Source organism: Lissotriton vulgaris, chromosome 1_1 (assembly GCF_964263255.1).
Source record: "Lissotriton vulgaris chromosome 1_1, aLisVul1.2, whole genome shotgun sequence".
NCBI lineage: Eukaryota > Metazoa > Chordata > Amphibia > Caudata > Salamandridae > Lissotriton > Lissotriton vulgaris.
In genome coordinates, this window is record NC_141685.1 from 528,566,731 (window position 1) to 528,582,492 (window position 15,762).

The following is a 15,762-nucleotide window of genomic DNA, read 5'->3' on the forward strand; positions in this document are numbered from 1 at the left end:
ATTATTTTGATATTGGATACTATTTATTATTCACTGCCCACTGCTAATCTCATCCCATAATGCTTTGCAGGGCCTTTGGTTGGGAATGTTTTTTTGCCAATAACTGCTTGGGGTGGTCCTAAGAGGATGGGACCACCACCAAATCGTTCAATAATATTAGCTTTTTTGTTTTCAAGGCATCTGTTTGGTACTCCCCCTAGGTTAGGGAGGATCCCAAAATCATCACCTCTCTCACTGCTGGCTCATCACAGTGCAGACAAGTACACAGTGTTATCAGCTACACTATGTGAAGTTCAAAGTATACTATGTGTAGTGCTGCTACGCAAACTACGCCCAGGGTTAGTTATTTGTAGGCTTTATTCAAGTCCAGCTACATCTTTAAGGTTCCCTTGCCTGCCCTGTTACAACTGTCACTGCTGCAGGTGTCCAGCATTCCAATACTTCAACACATTCCTGGGCATCGTGGCAACAGTGACATAACCAGTTGACAACACCCCATAACATATAATATGAACCTAATGAATGTTGAATAACCTTTCTGATTAATTACCTGAATGTTATATTGTAACATCACAGTTGGATACATTCAAAACAGGCAAAGTTTTTGGACTTCTCATGACTTCAGAACACAGTATACCCTCGCATAACACACTCTCATCTCTACTACCAATTCCCTTGAAGATACTTCTACTTCACTTTATGTAGCATATTGATGTTATATGCACTAGGACCCCCATGGGTCTACGGCAGATTCTGAACAAGAACTACGTGATATGCAGTGTGGGAGTGAATGCTGTAGAATAAAATAATGCTTAACCTGAGTTCCTGTGTGGCATAATCTTTTTACATGAGCCAGGGCTGGGTAAGACGCTACACTTTCTAAATGAACCAGGAGTCCTTGGGTAGCCTTTCTTCAATGTCTCCAGGCCCACCCCAAACATCAGCTTACTACCCATCATCATGCTGTCCAAAGTTACATAGCTGGCACCTCCTCTCCTACACCCTGGTCTGGAATCCAAACCATTGGGAAGGCTCTCTCTTGAGCAAGGTGCTCTGCTATGCCCTCAAACACCACACTCTCTACTTCCAGTCCCAAATAACTCATGCTGGAGAAGAAAGTTCCTATTTACCTTTGCTGCACATTGTTAAAAGACCTGTGCCTATTAACTTGACCATACTAGCAGGACCTGTCCCATCTTTCTAAGGTCACTCCGTGCTGGGCAACATCAAATATGCAGAATGATTTTAGGCAGCACTGTTACAGACTGTGCACTGTCCTCCTCAAATTCAGTCAGGCCTCATGCATTCACCAAGGTTCTTTATTGTCACATGGCACACGCCCTCTAGTAATGCAGCTGGGTTCCAAGTGATATATGAGTCCAAAACATGTTAATACTTGAATTCTAAATGGACTGATGTGCAACTGTTTTAGTACACTAATACCAAACAGGAACACTGGACCTCCAGAGGCCTGGACTAGCCAGTGCCACTGTCACCTTAATTTAGGAATTATGCTATGCGTTCACCAAGGCTGCTTCTTATGTCACTGTCACTGTTGAATATATTATTGCCTAAAGCTCCATGGGCCATTTCAGAGTACTGCCTCTTCCTCGCACTCCACAACACTAACTCCACAACTCTGTCTTTATAACACTGTCTCCATAACAATGGCCTTAAGCTTAAGACTATTCGCTGGCACACAAGCTCAGTTTCTAACTCCACCCAGCTGGCACCTTGTCCTTGCCAGCCCAGTCTCCTAACTGGGCTCTTGCCTGGCAGTCTGAGGTAACAGCATGTGCTGGGTGGCCTCAAACTGGTGCTATAGGGCAAACTTCCTTCTTATGAAAGCCCTCCTCGCCAGAAAGAACTGGATCCCAACTGCCACTAGATCCCTGCAGCATTTTCACACATATCCTTAACAACTCATTGCAAACATGTTGAAGTTAGAGGACAGTGTCTGGAGCCACTCAGGTAAGAGGTAAGTTCTTTATTTCAGGATAGGCTCTTAAGTTACAACTAAAACAGGTAGGTCCTGTCAGGGTTCCTTCCTCCTAGCAACTCCCTTCTAGCTTCCACTATCAGTATTTCCCTCTCAGCATTCCAGACTCTAGCTCAGACATATAGGGAAGGGGAACACACAGAATACTCCAGGTTCTGTAGCAGATGCAATAAATAATATAGCTTTATATCCCTTCGTAGCAGGCAATTCCGGCAATTAAAAGCCTGCTAAAGTGTTAAACACTGAAAGCAAGGGTTAACAAGGGACTAGCGGCCAGATTCCTCAAGCTTAATTGTGCTTGCAAAGGGCCAGATTCTGAGAATCTGGCCCTTTGCGAGTGCAATTTTTGCATTTGGGATTCATCATCCCAAATGCAAAATTCGCTATTAAAGAATTCGCACATTTGCGAGGAATTGCATTTAAGGAATCTCTATTTGAGATTCCTTAAATGCAATTCATGAACCATTTTTAAATTGCGAAATTGCAATTTTGGGCCGCTATTTACCACGAGGTCAAACCTCGTGGTAAATAGCGAAAACTTAGAAAAATGCATTTAAATGCATTTTTCTAAGTTGCATGTTACACACACATGCATGTCCTTTGGACATGTGTGTGCGCAACACCAATGTAGATTACATTTCAGGGGTGCTACAGGGTGTCCTTTGGACACCCCTGGCACCCTTGAAATCGCTTCCTTATTTGCGATTAGCTAATTGCTAATCGCAAATAAGGAATGACTCCCCATTCATTCCTATGGGCCGGGCCTTTAGGCCCATAGGAATGAATGGGAAGTCATTCCTTATTTGCGATTAGCAATTAGCTAATCGCAAATAAGGAATCAGTGGGAATCGCAAATTCAATTGCGATTCCTACATGAATCCCGTTTTGCGAGTCCTTAATAGCGAATCCTCAAAATTCGCTATCAAGGACTCCCAATTCCTTACCTTGATGAATCTGGCCGTAGGCCTTTAATGGCCGGTATAGCCTGCTACGAGGGGCTATGAAGCTATTAGAATATTCGCCCTATGAGGACAGAATGTTCTAATTGGAAAAACAAAGGCCTCTCAGAGCCCGAGTTGAAATCCCCTTGGCTCTGAAGTCTTTGTTCACAGCTCTTGCTGTGAACGCTCTACAGTTAAAAGCTGTGCGCAAGGCCGCGGCTGTTAGCTATTGAACAGTCACAGCGAGAATTTTGAAAGGGGGCCCCTGGTTCTCCCAGGCTAGGCTACACTGCTTTTTATAGTTCATTCAAACCAGGGAGACCCAGGAGCCGAGTAGCACACCCCTCCCTCCTTCTGTGGTCCTAGTGACGCTGAGCTACAGGAGATGGGAAGAGTGAAGGCTGCATGTGTCCTCCTGCATGGCCTCTCCCTTCCGCTTTCCGCTGCCTAATTAATATATTTTCGAGATTCAGGGGAAAGAGAAAGGTAGATGCTGTGCATTTGGACACTGACATTTTGAGAGCAGCGGGCCTATACCAGTTTATATATGCCCGCTGCTCTGATATCCTTGCGCATCTTGTTCGCGCTATATAAAACTTTATAAACAAATCTCTCAGAATTTACTCAGCCTAGTTCACCCCAGCAGGTTAGAATCTGCCAATTTATGGTCTGATAAAAATCCACCAGGCATAGTTTACTGTTAAACGTAAAAAACATACAAACAGCGGCTGGAAAGGCTAATCGAGGCCACTTGTCATGGAAAACTGCCTCTTACACTGAAGAAAACAAACGTGCCATGACTACTGGGTTCGGCCGGGAACACAGTTTGTGGAGGTTCGATTGTGCAATGCCTGAAACATAAAAAACAGAGTTGGAGCTTAGGGTCTGTCACCTTTACCCTTGTAAGGTTAAACTGTTGCTAGGGCACGTCTTTGTGTGCGGAGAAATACAAATAATGTAATTACAGTAGGCCTTTAAATGTCACAGCAATAAAAGAACCGATTATTTAGTTACAGAGTAGCAATGGAAGATTCAATTTCATATGAAGTTAAACGCATTTTATACCGTTATTAAAACATTACATCAAAATATGAAACCTTGTTTCTCCTTAGCGAGCTTATTGATGGCATTGAAATGAAAAAGATACGATTTATAAACTAGCAAAGTTTTGTTGTGCATTGCACTTGAATGGAAAAGTAGGTATGTGCACTCACAGTAATTCCAGTTGATGTTTAACGTTTTAGAAACTTATTAATTGGAGTGGCTGCAACCTCAGGCTATTCAAGGCATAATATTTATGAAACTAGAGCCACAATGTCCGTAACTTGATGTGTATGAGAGTTCATCTGACTAAAAAACATACATCCTAGCTTAGGTAACACCCAATCACACTCATCTTTGGAAAATGCTAATTCATTATGAACTTATCTCACCTGAAGAAACACTGAATGGTGGCTACAAATTGTTTAAAATCTCAATGGCCTTTTGACAAATTGACCATTATGTTGTATGTCAGAGTACAATGCTTAGACTGGGTGAAGTGCACCCACTGTATGCCATCAGGGTATTTCAAGTAATGGGTACATGTGGTGCAGTGGGTAGCTTATTTGTTATAATACATAACCCTTTCTACTGCATATGTTGAAGTATGAAAATGCAATATGCAAAATCAATGCATAAAAAAAAATATTTGTGGACCGCATTAAGTTTAGCTACTAAAGAATTAGACAAATAACGTTAACTGGATTAAAAAATACTATAAGAATCACCTAAGCTATCCACGCTGCCCCTGTTTTTGTGCTTAATCCTTTTGCACCTTCCACTTCCATTCATCCCGCTACCACTTTCCCATTGTGTGCCTGGAAAGGGCGAATTGCTCGCCGCACCCACGCTCTTGAGGGTGTTATGTCATTGCTTCACTTTTTCTCTTACTTCCTCTCCCACAAGGAGTGTGAGAGGACTATTCAACTCCACAAAAATGCAACAAAAATAAGGGTAATGTATACTGGGATGAACTCCTGAATGAATTATGGGATGTTTTCAAAGTGCTCAGGGAGTGTTTCGTATGCTGCTTTTTAGGACCTCTTAGAAATGGGGGTCTCTACGTTGCAGAGGTAGGTTCCTTTGTTCAAATAGGGACCCTTGCTTCTAATCAGGGTAAGGGGGATACACACTTTAGATCACCCCTGCTCAGCCCCTTGATAGCTTGGCAGGAGCAGACAGGCTTATCCCAAAGGCAATGTGTAAAGTATTTGTACCAACACTCACAGTAACACAGTGAAAACACCACAAATGGACACCACACCAGTTTAGAAAAATAAAATATCTTTATCTAAACTAAACAAGACCAAAACGACAAAAATCCAACATACAGATACTCAGTAGAATGTCTTAAAAAAAGGTTGCTGCAAATATAAACTTGTAGTTGATAAATGCGACACTTTAGTCTCAAAGTACCTGTGATTCGTGACGCAAACCAAACAAAAGGGGCGCAGAGAAGGCAATGCGTTGATTCTTCTTGTGTTCCGGTTCGATGCACTGCGACGATCCGGTGCGATGCAACAAATTGGCGTCTCTGTAATGATGGGCCAATGTGGAGGCGATGCATGCACGTCCGACGGCCGTGCGGCGAACTCGGTGGTTTTCTGAGTTGCGACAGGCCCTGCGACATGCTTCCTGGGTGATGCGACGACACCCTCAGTGGCTGTGGCACGCTTCGCCAGTGTTACGGCGATGATCAGCGCCGGCGCACTTCCTCGGCGATGCAACTGCCCTGCGACACGCTTCTCCGGTGATGCGACAGCACACTGTGTGGCGGCGGCATGCTTCTCCGTTGATGTGACGGTGAACAGCGGCGACACGCTTCCTTGATGATGCAACAGCGGCTGCTGCTGTGGCTTCACACTTCTCTCTTGTAGCGTCGTTCTTCCAGCTCCCCACAGCAAAAAGGCCTCACACACAAATACAGACCCTCCTGGCAGACTGAAACTCCCAGCAAGGAAGTTCAGAGAAGCTGGAGGTAAAGTCCTTTTGTGCCTGGGACTTCAGAAACAGGAGACCAGCTCTTCTCAGGCCCTTGGAGACTTTTCTTCAGATGGACAGAGCACACAGTAAAGTCTGTCTTCAAGCAGGGGACACAGCAAAGTCCTTTAGTCATCTCCTCAGTCTATTCAGCTGATCTTCTTTGGCAGGGATTCCTCTTGAGCATGAAGTAGTCTGTCAGGGGTTTCAGCCCTCATATTTATACCCCAAAAGTCTTTGTCCTCTATGTGTGAGGGGTCCTGGACCCAGTCCAAACCAGTTCTGGGTGCACTCTGCCGTTGCACAACTTCTTCCTTTGTTAGTGTGGGTATAAGGGTTCCAATATTTATACCTGGTGCCCACTCTGAAGTGAGAGAAACTTCTGGAGTCCTCTTTCTACAGAGGTGTCTGGAATCTGGTGCCACCCTTCCCTAACCCCAGCTTATCTGGAGCACAAAAGACTAGTGTGAAAACCTTTCTAAGTGTGCTGAGGTAGATCCTTACAATGTTTAAGTGTGGTAAGTAACAGCTCCCAATCCTCATCCTGTCAGAGACAGCTCATCCTGAAAACACATATTACCCCTTTGTCTAACTGTCTGTGAGTAACACACAAAGATCAACTGCCATCAACATCTAATCATGTGAGCCAGGATACAGGCTGCAGGCAACAAAAGGTTAGGGCAAGAAAATGCCAACTCTTTAAAAGTATCATTTTAATTGTGTCTTAAAATCAAACTGTAACATTAAAGAGTGTTTTAAATTACAATTCTTTAGAGAACAAATTTGACTTTCGCTCTTAACTGTAAGTTATCATGTATTAAATGTAATAAGGTAATCCTATTTTATTATATAGGAGAGGTAGGACTCACAGTAATGAAAAATGTATTTGGGAGCTTTTCACAATCAGGACGCACAGAATTTAAAAACACATGCCCTACCTTTTAAATACAATACACCTGCCCTTTTTGGGTGTTTAGGTCCTATCACAGGGATGGCCATTATGTATTAAAAAGGGAAGTTTAGGCCTGGCAAATGGTTTCTTTTTCCAGTTCTAACTGGCAGTTTAAAACTGCATACAACCTGCAACGGAAGGCTTGAGGCTTTTAAAGGACTACTTAAGTGGGTGGCACAATAAGTGCTGCATGCCCACTAGTACGATTCAGTTCACAAGCCTTGCGTATACATAGTACCACTTTACTAGGGGCTTGTAAGTACATCAAATTTGTCAATTGGTTGTAGGTCAATGTTTAAAGGAGAGAGTACAAGCACTTTAGCAATGGTTAGCATTAGTAACGTGCGCAGATTCCTATGGGCCACAAAAAGGCATATAAGAAAGGGGAAAACATATCCTTGAAGAGGAACTTTTTCAAATGTTACACAATCAAATTGCAACTACATTGCAGGTTGTTGTCCTAATAAGTCAGTCAATCAGCATTTGTAGAATATGGCACTGTCAGCACTTGGGGTATCTGGGGGCTGGGATGTGATGTTTCTGTCGAAGAGCCAGGTCTTGAGGAAATGGTGGGAAGAAACAAGCAGAAAAAGGCATAACAGAGGGCAGAAAAATGAGCAAGCAGAAAAGACAAAACAGAGGGCAGAAAAACAAACAAAAAAGGCATAACTGAGGGCAGAAAAACAAGCATAAAAGGCAAAACAGAGCAAAAGAGGGCAATACGGAGGGCAGAAAAACAAGCAGAAAGCAAAACAGAGGGCAGAAAAATGAGCAGAAAACAAAACAGAGGGCAGAAAAACATGCAGAAAAGGCAAAATGAAGGGAAGAAAAATTAGCAGAAAATGCAAAACAGAGGGCAGAAAAATGTGCAGCAAAGGCAAAACAGGGCACAAAAACGAGCTGAAGAAAACAGAGGGCAGAAAAAGACAAAACAGAGTGCAGAAAATGCAAAACAGAGCAAGAAATTAGCAGAGCAGGTACAAACAGAGGGCATCAGACAGAAAGACAGCGGATGGTAGTGGACTGCGGGCAATCTGGACAGAAGACCTGTTGCTGGGGGAACTGGCACGAGAAGCTGCAGCCTCCATTAAGTAAGACCTGGGGGAGAGGGTGGGGTTTTGGGTGGAGGGAGGAGAAAAATGGTAGGAAGAGGGAAGAAATTAGCAGAAAAAAGCAAAACAGGGCAGAAAAACAAGAGTAAAGACAAAACGGATGTACGATGTAACAACGCGATCAAAATGATCGCGGTACATCAGAACGCATCTTTTACAACGCAAGTAGTTACCACGAATTGCCCTGTAGGGTGCTGGACTTAGGAATAGTTAGAGTTACTATTCCAACTCCAGCCTACGTACAGTAGGGAAGGTGTTGGAATAGTAAATCTACTATTCCTTAGTCTACAGTGCCCTCCAGTGCAAGTCGTGGTAACGACTTGCGTTGTAAAGGGAAACAACCTTTACAACGCAACTTTTACAACGCACTATCATTACAACAAAACTTTTACAACGCAACATCCATTACAACGCATGCCATTACAACGCAACCATTACAACGAATGACACTACAACGCATACCTCTACAACGCATGTCATCACAACTCAGTCATTACAATGCATACCATTACAACGCATAGCATTACAACACATAGTACCCTTACACTATCCAACACTTACCCTACTGTTGCACACCCTGGAGTTAGAATAGTAATTTTTACCCCTACACTATCCAACACTTACCCTACTGTTGCACCCCCTGGAGTAAGAATAGTAATTTTTACCCCTACACTATCCAACACTTACCCTACTGTTGCACCCCCTGGAGTTAGAATAGTAATTTTTACCCCTACACTATCCAACACTTACCCTACTATTGCACCCCCTGGAGTTAGAATAGTAATTTTTACCCCTACACTATCCAACACTTACCCTACTGTTGCACCCCCCTGGAGTTAGAATAGTAATTTTTACCCCTACACTATCCAATACTTACCTTACATGCAATGTAATGTTATGCGTTGTAATGGTATGCGTTGTAAAGGTAGTATGCGATTTAATGGAATGCTTGTAAAGGTAGTTTTAAAAAATTCGTTGTTAAGGCATGCGTTGTAATGGAATGCGTTGTAATGGATGTTGCGTTGTAAAAAATGCATTGTAAAAGTAAGCAGTGTAAAAGTATGCGTTGTAATGTCATACATCCGTTGCTAAAAAACGGTGATGGATTAAACCCAGATCTGTTGACTGGGTGTGAGTGTTTGATTGGTTCAGATGCTCCGTCCATCACCACCCCCTTTTGTACCGCTTTGTTCGCCATAAGTTGGCAGGGTATGCTCAGACGTGAGTCTCAGCTCACTTTGCCACTGGATTTAAGCAAGCCTGGCTGGAGACGGCTGTAATGCTAGAAACCGTCTAGGAAGCTTGAGTCCGGTCCAGGGAAGGCATGGCTTGGCAGTTCGGGCTGGACTGTTCTTATGAGGCACAGGGTCAGACTGATTTGCATATGGCCATGTCTGAACTGGGGTGGCATAGTGGGCTAAAGAACGGTGATGGATTAAACCCAGATCTGTTGACTGGGTGTGAGTGTTTGATTGGTTCAGATGCTCCGTCCATCACCACTCCCTTTTGTACCACTTTGTTCGCCATAAGTTGGCAGGGTATGCTCAGACGTGAGTCCCTTGCTCACTTTGCCACTGGATTCAAGCAAGTCTGGCTGAAGACGGCTGTAATGCCAGAAACTGGTCTAGGAAGCTTGAGTCCGGTCACAGGAAGGCATGGCTTGGCAGTTCGGGCTGGACTGTTCCCATGAGGCACAGGGTCAGACTGATTTGCATATGGCCATGTCTGAACTGGAGTGGCAGAGTGGGCTAAAGAACGGTGATGGATTAAACCCAAATCTGTTGACTGGGTGTGAGTGTTTGATTAGTTCAGATGCTCCGTCCATCACCACTCCCTTTTGTACCGCTATATCATTTTGCGCCATCTGATGAATCTCCACAAACTTTTCTTTAATAAGTGCCCCGGTGATTCTAGTTTTGCATGGGGAGTTTTGGGGAGATACCTCAAGCTGGGACCGAGAAAAAGGGGAAAAAGTGTATTTCCTATGTTCATTACCTTAGGGATTTTACACACATCAACTGCCCGAACCGTTAGATGGAATAATATTATATTTGGCAGAAAGGCAGCTCTTTGTCCAGAAAGCACACTTTTTGCTATTTCGTGTAAATCCATTTAGTAGTTTTAGAATTGTATAAGAAAGCCAAATTTCCATAGAGGCGCAAAGGCTCTGCAAACCCTGCCAATCTCATGCTCAGATGGGATTGGCTGCCAACACTTCAACCAGAAAGTGTTGACAGCCATCTTGGGACTTGGTCTCAGTTGAATTCCAAACAAAAAGATAAAAATAAAGAAAAAAGGGCAGGATAGGAATTCTCTGACCCCTTAGCCTTAGTGCTGGGGTCTTGCAGGGACCCCACCAAGGCAAAATACATTTTTTTTTAAATTGCACTGAAGATCGTGGCAGATCCGCCAGTCTGGTGAAAATAAAAAAGAAAAAAATCAGGCCTGGGTTTCTGAACTTGTTTTGATAAGAGACCAGGGTGGGCCAGGTCCTGGTGGCATTTTTTTAAAAAGAGATCACCAATTCCCTGTGGTTTATTAAGAATTTAGGAGGGAGGCCACGTGGATCCCTCTCCATGGGCTCAAATCCCCAGGATCCACCACCTGTGCAAGGCTTTATTTATTAATAGAGGGTGGCCTCACAGACCCCCTTCTGGGCTGCTATAAGCCCCGGGGACCACCAAGTCCCTGGGAGTAATTTAACAATAATTAAACAGTATGGTGGTGGGCACACGGGCCCCCACATCCCAGGGACAACCCCCTACCTTGTGCCAAAATAAGATTTTAAAATTGGAGGCAAGCCCCCCATCCAGGACCACATACAGCCCCGGGGACCTTCACCTCCCTGGGGCGAGCCCCTGAATACAGAATGAGGGGAGCTGTGTGGCCCCCTCTTGGAGCCATTATTGGACCTGGGGACCCCCACCCCTCCCGGAGCTGGCAACCTATGCCCCAGGGTGCCCACCCCACGTTATAGCTGTTTGCTCTGACTTGACGGGAGCTGTGACAGCTCCCACAAAGTCAGACCAAACACTAAATCCGCTTCCAGCAGGTGGACGCTGTGAAATCGCTCCCCTTGCTGTGAGCAGAGTTTTCGTCTATTTCACCTGACTGCTGCCATGGGGGCAGGTAAACAGATGAAATAACTGCTCCCACAAAGAGGGAGCTGCGTGTTTAGCAGCTTCCTGTATGTGGGAGCAATGTCGGCTGCAGCTAGAGACAGGGAGCTTGCAGGGATCACAAGATATTCAGGCTCCACCTGTGGCCCCTAACGATGCAGAGTGGGGGCCCTGTGTGGGCTCCAGGGCACCCAGCCTAACAAGGTTGGGGCCTAGGGGAAGGGGTCTCCAGTGCTGAAATCTGCCCAGGGAGGGGGCCGCGCATCTCTCCTCCCCATTCAATTGTGGCCTAGGTCCGGGTCTAAAATCGGCTGCGTGACCCCCTCCCTTTCTATTGATTGAATGGGCCTCTCCATCAACCTTAGTAATATGTAAATGTCTATCTGCCTTTTGCCAATATGGACAGCTTACCAAAAGCCTTGCATGCACATTTCCCGCTGATTTTGGTGACACGTTCTTTATGCAGTGGATTATGAGGACATCTCCACCAAATAAAGAAGCACTTACTTGATACAGCTAGGAGGAAGTACCATTGTTTGGTGGAGATTTACCTCTTTGTGGTTTTGTTGTCTTCTTTATAGGAGGATCTATGTTTTCACATATTTCTGAATAAAGACACACAAGGAACAAGCATTTCTAAAATGCACACATGTTTACTGGAAAAAATTCCTCATTGCCCACTACACAGATGTAGTGTTGAATACACACTGGACATTTACCCACCAAGGTAGCAGTTCATAATTAAACAGAAGAAAGTACTCCACTTGAGTAGATATTGTGTGTAAAACGGTGGACTCTATGCCAACAGCACCCAGCTGATTCTGTTCTTCACCAACAAACCCACAGTCTCCAAGAACAACTTCCATGATGGGATGGAGGCTGTCGCTACCTGGATGAAGAACTGCAGCCTCAAGCTCAACTCAGAGAAGACCGAAGTTCTCATTACGGGTTCCACCTCCTCTACCTGGGACGACTCCAGGTGTCCCGTAGCACTTGGAACCGCCCCACATTCACCATGAAACCTTGGCTTCATCCTGGAATCCTTGCTCCCCATGACCCGCCAGGTCAACACCAGCTCATCATCCTGCTTCTACACGATTATGCCGGCTTTGAAAGAACTTCCAGTGGAGCACAAGAGTCCAGAAAGACAGTCACCCATGCACTTATCAGAATCGACTACGGCAACACACTCCACAGTGGCATCAGCCAGAACTTCCTCAAGAAACTGCAGAACATTCAGAACGCCTATGCTGGATTCATCCTCAACATAGCCTGCCACAGCCACGCCACCAGCCATCTGAGAGACCTCCACAAGCTCCCAGTCAACAAAAGAATCACCTTTAAGCTCCTCACAAATGCCTACAAAGCCCTACACGACACAGGACCTGTGTACCTCAAGCACCGCCTTGCATTCCACACACCCACCAGAGACCTCAGCTCCACCCAATTGGCCTTAGCTACCATCCGACGTATCCACAAGACCACAGCCAGAAGTAGATACTTCTCCTACCTCACAGCAAAGATATGGAACACTATGCCTCTCCACCTCAGCTAATCACAGTCACTGCCTCAATTCAGGAAGGACCTCAAAACCTTTCTCTTTGACTGAACCACAGCACATTTGACTGCCAAGCAACCCCCCCCCAACACCTTGATACCCTTACAGTGAGTAATCACACTTTACAAGCCACCTGATTGATTGATTGACAGTTAGAATTAAAAAAAAACATAACATAGAAATTCACTGAAAAAAGCCAAGGTTACGGGGATGTTATAATTAGTAAATGGTATTAAAAACATAGAAATTCACTGAAAAAAACAAAGGTTAAAGGGACGTTATAGTTAGGCTTGAATTAACTTGTACAAAACCATATAAATTCAGCAGTTAAAGTTACATGAGATAACTATAACATATGCCTCTGCAATGAACTGCTTATGACCTCACATATTGCTCTTTTGAGGGGAAGGAAGGAGGGATGTGTATGTACAGTATTGAGCAGTATGCCTTTTCGTCCTTTTAATATTAAAAAATAAGAAGAAGAGTTTGCAAATCCGCACACTAGGAAAAAGGGAGAGCAATGGCCATCACTAAAAAGCGAAAGCTGAAGATACAAAGCTCGATCAGGTGACAAGAAGAAGTGTTTTTTTCCTCTGAAGGGTCAATCTAACGAATTTCCTATAGAAGCGATAGGAAGGAGGAATGGCCTTTTGAAAATAAAAAATGCCTGAAACATACTTTGACTTAACAAGACTACAAGAACCTATGTTTGGTCTCTAAAATCACATTAAGCACTCGTCCTGTATAACATGTAATGCTATGAACGATTTTAAAGGCGTTTAACAGTCAATTAGGGCAATAAAGTGAGTCTTAATAATTATTGATGGAGAAATCTTAAAAGTAGAAATCGCTTTCCAAATACACAGGAAAAATGAAATTAAAAGTTGTTATAATCAAAGGCTTACTGAAAAAAATTCTTATAGCCAAGACTACAAAAGAGAAAAGTGCGTTTCTTTTATAGAGCTTTTTAATGATACCACTCTGGCTCTGCACACGAAAAACTCAGGAATGTGTGTCCTCTATTATCCCTGGCTCATAAATGAACTATATTGTCAATTAGCTTGCACGGTACAATGAAAAAGAAGGTTTACCGGATTTTAAATAATTCATGCAGACAGCAGGTAACCGGTTGCACGGCTGTACAACATGCACACATTAAAACAAACAAATGGCTCGAAGAAGAGATCGCAGTTCACTTACCTCGTATTTCTGTGTGCCCGACTCTGAAAGAAAATAAAAATTTGACATTGTGAATGTTGGAAAAGTGAATATGATAACCAGTCATTGCCGACTCCACTCGTCAGCGAAACACAGGGATACTATTTTACTTCACAAACTAAACTGTGTAGTACTTAGTTTACAGCGCCGTTGGCATGGTTAATTACTTTTGCGCAAATACTGCTCATTTGCCCTGTTTGTCCTTGACAGGCATTACAAAATGAAAGCAGAAAATGATTTACCATATTCCAGTCTTGGAGGGGTATTTTCCAGGCACCATTTCAGAATGTACTCAGAACAGTGTTTACAGATTAACAGGGCTGCTGAAATAGTTGGCTTCCTGTTATAGCCATCAATTAATATTAATGCAGTCATTTCTGCTTTTAAAGGGACAGCATCATCATCATCATCATCGTATGAGGGGCAGGCGCATTTGGAGGTTCCAAAGTATAAAGTGCTGATGAAAAACGTTTTGCTTTGAAAGAAGTCACTGGCTGGTCTGTAATGCTTTGGTTGCTTACCAGTAATTGAAATATCTGATCGTTTTAGTCAAAAGTGATCAAAAATTCTAACTCACCAGTGTTAAAGGGGCACAAAAGGAAACCCTGAAGATATCTTAAAGCGAGGGGAACATCCCAAAGAGGAAGCGTATGGTGTGTCAACGATCTTGAATTAAAAAAAAAAAACTGAAGGATTCTAAAACCTAGAATTTCATCATCACCCCCTTCCAAAAACTCTTGAAAAGCTATGATTGCTGCCTATTGAGCCCCAAGGGTTGATACTGTTGAATTTTTGTCAAATACCTCGTATAGAAATTACAGAATAGGATAAATGTTATTGCTCATAGGGGATAATGATCTCAAACAACACTAGCTCTGAAAAATTCTTCCAGTGCCTAAAATAAGCTCTTAGAGTGAAAGGATGTCCAGATGCTTGAATGGCTTCAGCCAAGTTTTCCGGGGACACCCTTATTTTGAAGCAAAATCCTCTCAAGTTAGGTCAACTACTCTCCAAGCTCATGGTGCAGGAAAATGAGAACAGACTCTGGGAAGTTCATTGTACTCGATAATTGCAAAAAGATCTAAAGGAGGTAATCTGATTTAATTACATATTATCCTTAAGTTCTTTGGTGACACAGAAAGGTCTTAGGGATTTGAGAAACAAGTTTCTTAAGTTGTCTTGTATTATCTTGTCCGGTCCTCTTATGTGTGTAGCCTTCAAGTAAAAAAGATAAAGGTCTGCTCGTGCTCCCATTTTCACAGCTACTAGATCAAGAGATGTGAACCTGACCCCCCCCCCGTATCAGTTTATGTAAGCCATGATCGCACACCTGTCTTTCTGACTAAGGATATGCAAGACCAAAGAACGGGTTGAAAATTAGTGAGAGTATGTAAAAATGTAGACAATTTGCTCTGACTTGTAGTGCTCTTTGCCTTTTACTAAAAAGTCCATTACAGTGGCACTCCAACCTTTTTCACTGCCATCTATAGTCACCACTCTTTGAAGACCTGGATAAAGAGAAGGCCTCTGTCAATAGATTCTGGTTTCAGTCACAAGTGAAAATGTATGCGTTTTAGCATAGTCAATGGACTCTTCTTCTCAAATTCCTGGAAGCAAGGTTGCATTATTTTGGTAAATTCAGTAACAGTGTCCAGAAATGTAGACATGGGTGAAGAACACACAAGATGCCAGAGTACCTTTACTCACAGCCATGCCAGGGGTTGATTTCTAGACAACAATAAAGAAAAAAACATCCTCAGTCTTTCTGCTCTTTCTGTTGGAAGGATCACCATTCGTACATCAGTTTCAGGATGGGCTCCTATGAATCCCATGTCATTAGAA

At 43.5% G+C, this 15,762-nt stretch overlaps 1 protein-coding gene across 1 annotated transcript in view; it reads right to left on the minus strand.

Moving 5' to 3' along the window:
- Positions 1-15,762, minus strand: part of VAV3 (vav guanine nucleotide exchange factor 3) — a 1,223,230-nt gene that overhangs the window by 415,164 nt on the left and 792,304 nt on the right. Inside the window, exon 18 of the mRNA XM_086953893.1 lies at positions 13,903-13,925. Within this exon, the coding sequence (XP_086810019.1) occupies positions 13,903-13,925 (23 nt within the window). The remainder of the gene's footprint in view (positions 1-13,902; positions 13,926-15,762) is intronic.